General features: G+C 34.8%; 1 protein-coding gene across 1 annotated transcript; it reads left to right on the top strand.

The window, feature by feature from the left end:
• Window positions 1-2,091: 2,091 nt before the first annotated feature.
• On the top strand, window positions 2,092-5,964 carry LOC18047001 (methyl-CpG-binding domain-containing protein 4). Its single transcript, XM_006444097.2, has 2 exons — window positions 2,092-2,223; window positions 4,989-5,964. Exons 1-2 carry the CDS (start codon window positions 2,185-2,187, stop codon window positions 5,541-5,543), a joined length of 594 nt encoding a protein of 197 aa, XP_006444160.1. The 5' UTR covers window positions 2,092-2,184; the 3' UTR covers window positions 5,544-5,964.
• The last annotated feature ends 304 nt before the right edge of the window (window positions 5,965-6,268 follow it).

Below are 6,268 nucleotides of genomic sequence, written 5' to 3'. Positions count from 1 at the left end.
ATTTAGTATGTCACAGAGAACCAAAAAGCAATGGTAATTTGTCCCCATTGTCTTCGCCGTGGCTGCATTTCTTCGCGCGGACAAATTTTGCAGCTGCACTGCCTGTGCCCGGTGTAGTGTTGGTGTGCTTGTGCGTTTGGGCTTTTTGCACTCAAAAGCCACTAAACCAGAGTCAGTGTTCGGCCCTTTTTTGGCTTATTCGTCTAACCCTTAATTAGTCTTTGCCAATTGGTATTGGATTCACTAATTCCCTCCCAGATTACACATTAATTACATACTTAATATTTACGATAAAGTTTATTAATTTATTAATAAATAATTCAAATTTTTATAATTTTTTTAAGTGAAAAGAAAACCCAAAAAAAAAATGTGTATTACGCCTTAGAAATTTTGGGAAAATGGAAATAAATAAAATAAAGTAAATATTTTTCTTTTTTTATAAAATTAAAAGAAAATAATTGGAAACAGAAATCATTCGAAAATTACTCTATTATAAGCAATTATAATGTATATGGTTATATGTATATATAGAAAATTTATTCTCAGTCATTTGTTGATGGGCAAGTCACGGCAGGAAACCAAAGTATCGTTGTATATACCAAAATGGAAAAATCACTATTCAACCAAAATCAGAGTTGTATATGAAATAACCGTTAATACTGTTAGAAAATCAGAAAAATTTGGTCAGCATTCTACATATAACACAAATTGGTCCGTCGAAATATTGAAATAAATAATAATAAAAAAAACACATTGAAATCAAGGAAAATTATTAAACACTCACTGTCTGTCATAGCTGAAATGACTGCAATATTTTGAAACCCAACTTGAAGCCAGTAATGACACTGCCGAAATACAAAATGGATCTGGATATGGCTTCACCAGACAGCGAAAAGTGGTGCTTATAAATGAAATAGGCTTACGTTATAGTAAGTGGAGCGTGACGCGTGTGATATATATTTGAAAAAGCACAACGGGTGGAAACGCACTGAGCAGAGCGAACCAGGTGAAGACGTCGCGAGCAGAGCGTGACCAGATGAAATTTAGTCAGCAGCGGGCGACGGGTGGATATAATTAAATTATATTATTAATTGCATGGAACGACTCGGCGATGTGTGGAAGGCATGCACGTTGAAAATTGAAATGAATGAGCGAGCAAATTACAATAATCGATAATTATCTTTTATTTATATGTTTATTATTTATTTCGTTTGAACTGTGTTTGGTTGCCGAGAAATTGCATTTCTGTCAATAATATCAAGAATAACACCATTACATTTCTCAGACAATATTTGAATCTTATCGATACCAAAATAATCTAGTCGTCGGCTTTTGGATAGTGAGATAATTGAATAATAATAAGGGATAATATCATTCGTATATTTTATAGATCCTCTATTATAAAAAATACCACAATATTTTAAGAGTGTATCAATTGTCTATCTTAAATTAACAAAAGTTATCTGCCGACCACCAAATTGTTAGCTGTCGTTTGAAAGTTAATGAAATTACAATGAATTAACGATTTTACCCTTAAAAAATATCACTTGTATACCCTTAAATTATTTTATTATTATTTGTATCATATGAAAAGACTAAATTATTCTTCTGATATTATTTTATTTAAACGGTAAGTAACAGTTTGATAGACGATCAAGTTAGAATGGATGATTAATACACCCTTAAAATATTATAATATTTTTTATAACAGATCATTTATAAGGTATACGAATGATAATTTTTCTAATAATAATTAACCTTTTGTTCAAATGTCGGTTTTCTTTAGTAAGTGGGGTTAAAAAAAAAAAAGTCCACTGAACGAAGGTCAAATGTCCATGGGTGTCAATTATTATATACGTGGCGAGGAAAAATCCAATAATCAGTTTACGCGGGCTCTAATGGGGCCATACACCCCTCGGTGCCGCTGGATCGGATTTGTAATTAAAACCCACGACACGTTTGACGCATGCATGCGAGACATCCAGGTGAACCAACGGGCAATATCCAAAAACATTTTACTCTTACAGTATATATCACGTGAGTGCATGTGCATTCCCCAAGGCAGACAGTAACTGATGCACGACCCAACGCCACGTGTCACTGAGAAGTGAAAAAAACCGCAAAACTGTGAAAAATTAGGAAACGATAAAGAAAGGAGTAGACGTAAGTTCTAGAGAGAGAAAGATGGAAGACAAACAAGAGACGCCGAAAACGGCGTCGAAGGTACGCTACGAACTCAAACCTAATTCTTTTTTAGATTTATTTTTTTTTTATTTTTCCTCTTCAAATAACGGTTACGAGATTTTAGTACGGACATGAAATTTGTAACTGCTCTGTTGAGTTTATTATTATAAAAATCGATAATTAATAATTATCTTTTATTCATATGTTTATTATTTCGTTTGAGCCGTGTTTGGATGCGGATGAAATTGCAGCGTAGATTAGGGAACGGAAGGAAATTGGGAATCTTTTGTTTTCACTTAGTGTGATGAGTCAGGTGTCTCGCATCAATCGATAAAAACGCTCGCTCAACTGAGCCTAAAATTCAAATGATATTTTGTTCAATCGAAACCATCGGCTGAGCGTTACTATTCCTCTAGTAACTAGTTATTATTATTATTATTATTATTTTTGTTGGTTTGTTCCTTTTCTTAGTTACAGGACAGCCAGAAATTTTGCGTTTTTGAAATGATGAAAGAGCGTTTTGCCAGCTAGGGATGTTGTTCAATCCTAGAAGAATTGGTCAGATTTGTTAATGCCCATCTAGTTGCATGGTCTGCATATGTTTTAAGTTAGTCCTTTTTGAGTCATGTTTTGTATATAATGCTTATGTCTAGTTCTGAGCTAATGCTTGCTAATCATCTACTATGCGTCATTGTAATGAGTTAGTTTTTGGGCGTTAAACACATATTCAATAGCATAAATTGTTGTCAACTGCCCTCAGACTGTTAAATTTGCTTTGGTAAATAAATGACTTACTTGCTTAGATAAACTGGTGACGTTGGACATTGCTCAGCGTTCATGATTTTGTTAGTGGGTTTTAGCTTTCGGTTTCAATGGTGGTCCGTATGTATCATTTTAGTAGTAAACAACATATAGTATGCTCATTTGTTTGCATGGGCTGCCAGCTACATGTGTTTACACAAAACCTTTCTGAGTGTTATTTTGTATATTATGCCTTTGTTTTAGGGTATCCTAATCATCTTCTATGTGTTATGGTATTGTAGGAGTGTGGAATTTGTTGTCCTCCCCACACACTCTCTCTCTTTCCGCCTCCACCCCGCTGTTGTATGACATGTATTCAGTAACATATGTTATTCTCATCTGTCTCTGGATTGTTACATTTGCTAACTTTGTTAAATAGCATGCTTTCTTAAGATAAACTGATAGCGTTTGACATTGGTCAGCAGTGATGCTTGGGCTAGTGGGTTTCGGTTCTGTTGTGGTAAGGTGGAACATCTGAGTGATAAGCCAACATTTAGGTTGTCCATTTTGTTACATGGGCTGCTGGCTAAATATGTTTACATGAATGATTTTTGAGTGTTATTTTGTACATAGTGCCTTTTTTAAGGGCATGAAGTAATGCGTGCTAATAATCTACACTAGGTTATGGTTATGTGGAAGCACAGAATTTGTAACCATTTATGTTGTAAACCACACATTCAATAACTTAGGGTGTGTTCGGGATTGAGGTTGGGCAGAGCTACAGCATTAAAGTGTTTGGTAAGCACTATTTGCTGTATCTTAGAAGCTATATTGATATGATTTTCCACTTGTATGATGAAAAATCTATTATATCTTTAATAATTTTGTCAAAACTATTATTTAAAATTTATATGTACTATATATTATTAACTTTTGTTTAATAGTTACAGATTTTAAGCTACAGCACCTCAGAACCTTATGTCGTTCTGATCTATCTTTGGAGTGTGAAATTTACTTTGGTAAATGTTATACTTCCTTAGGATTAACCAATAATGTTTGACATGATTCTTGTGCACAGCTCATGTTTGTATGGTATAGAACTGATTGGACTAACATGCTTTTCTTACTTTTGTTTGCTACCTTTGCTTTGTCTTCCAAAATGTTGAAAGCTGGAAAGTATGTGTTTATTATATGGATGTAATGGAGCTCTGAAGTGGGCAGATGTTAGAATTGATGTGGTGGCTTTTTTTACTCCATAAAAGTCTATTTGTTTCTTAAACCCTCTTCTTCCCCTTACACCCCCCCACCAAAAAAAAAAAAGAAAAAAAGATTATTTTTCCTGTGACCAAGTTGATTATTATTATTATTATTATTATTTATTAGAAACCTTAAATTGTATTAAAGATGAAGAGTCAGTACAAGGAGTGGACCAGCTGTCCACTGAGAAAGCAAAATAATGAAAACTTATCGGTGCTATATAAAAATATACCAATCAACCCTCTACAAAATTAGACCAGCCTAGACACCAATCTCAAAGCATATAGATTATTTATTTATTTATATAAACGAAGATATAGAACTCGTTACGTCTTGGAGGCTTCTGACTATCCCTTTTATTAAATAATTATGGTTACCAAATTGAAAGGACTTAAATACTTTAGGAAGTAAATTAGGTATTTTAGACAGACAATATTCATGGTAATCATGAAGAATCAATCATGCATCTTACCTATAGGATTTTATTTTATTTCAATTATTTTTTTTGGGGTGTCTTTGTGTGTGTCAATGAGGCCGTTTTGTCAGTGCACCGCCTCCTGATTATGTTTTTAATGTAGTTGGAAGATTTCCTTTGGGAAAAAGGTCAACAATTGCTTGAAATTTATTTGAAATCTATATGCTTAATGGATGCACATTCTTAATTATTTCATTTGCTTTTTCATTTGTTCATTTAGAGCTGATTGGAAATTGGAAATTTTAAATTGGGTCATTATACTTCTCAACCTTAATGTGTTAATGTATTTTCTTAGGCAATTTCACTGACTGCTTTTGAATTCTTATGACAGAAGCCCCGAGGAGGAGGGGAACCGATCAGGTCAATCGACACATACGCAGCACAGTGCGAAAAATGTTTTAAATGGAGGGTGATTAATTCATCAGAAGAGTATGAGGAAATTAGATGTAAAATCGCAGAGATCCCTTTTGTTTGTGACAGAAAACCTGGTGTTTCCTGTGAGGATCCTGCTGATATTGAGTATGATGCCTCACGAGTCTGGGTCATTGACAGACCTGGAATCCCAAAGACCCCAGGAGGTTTTAAGAGAAGTTTGGTGCTTAGAAAAGATTTCTCTAAAATGGATGCTTACTATATTACTCCCACAGGGAAGAAACTAAGAACTCTTAATGAAGTAGCAGGATTTCTTGCAGCAAATCCTGAATATAGTGATGTATCCCTTTCAGATTTTACCTTTTCAGTTCCAAAAGTAATGGACGATACTATTCCTGAGGATGTTGTCAAAAAGGGTTCTGCCAGTAGTGATGCTAAAAGGAAACCTAAAACATCGAAGGGTGTTGTTGGAGATGGAACTGCTAGGGATGAAGGGTCTGTTGCCATGCACTGAATTTGTTCTTGGGCCATGTATGTTAAAAGTTATTTTCGTCGAGAATTGGGTTTGATGCAATTGAGCTGCTTGCTGTAGCTGATCTTGATTATTTTTAATTGACTGAGTTGATTTGTGTATCGTATACATGAATTGGTCAACCTGCATTTTGTTTTGGTGGAATTATGCCACCTCTGGTAGATTTCCAGAGGAAGCAGTATTGGCCCAAGTGAATATGTTTGGCAACTTTTGTTTGGTGGAATTATGTCCTCCGAAACGGCCAAGTTTTATGTTGTTAGATATTCTAGGTAATGTACCCATGTTTCTTTCTTACTCTCTTTTTTTTGGGAGTGAACTATGTATGGATGGAGCAGCTAATGTTATTGTGACTTGAATGTTGTTAGTAGGCTCAGCTATTGGATCTGTTGTAATGGTTGCATTTCTTCTTTTTTCCCCCCAGTGAATGTTTGTCCCGAGTGAACTATTGTATTTTGAAGTATGTGATTAAATCTCCCTTCCCCTTAGAGCATAGAACAGAACTGGCATAGGATTGGTGGAGGGAGTTATTTTAAGTACCATAGAAGTTTGTTTGTCCGTAACAGAAACCATGATAAAGCTCATTTGTAGAATTGCACAAATTCTCATCTCCCATTGAGAATTCCGTGAAAATTGGGACTAAGTGGACAGTGGTTGCTCTAGCCTCTAGATACATATCTTGGTCCTGGTAACCGTTTCAGGGTCAGGAA

This window comes from Citrus clementina, unplaced genomic scaffold (assembly GCF_000493195.1).
Source record: "Citrus clementina cultivar Clemenules unplaced genomic scaffold, Citrus_clementina_v1.0 scaffold_3, whole genome shotgun sequence".
Classification (NCBI taxonomy): Eukaryota; Viridiplantae; Streptophyta; class Magnoliopsida; order Sapindales; family Rutaceae; genus Citrus; species Citrus x clementina.
This window is presented reverse-complemented; position numbering and strand designations above follow the sequence as displayed.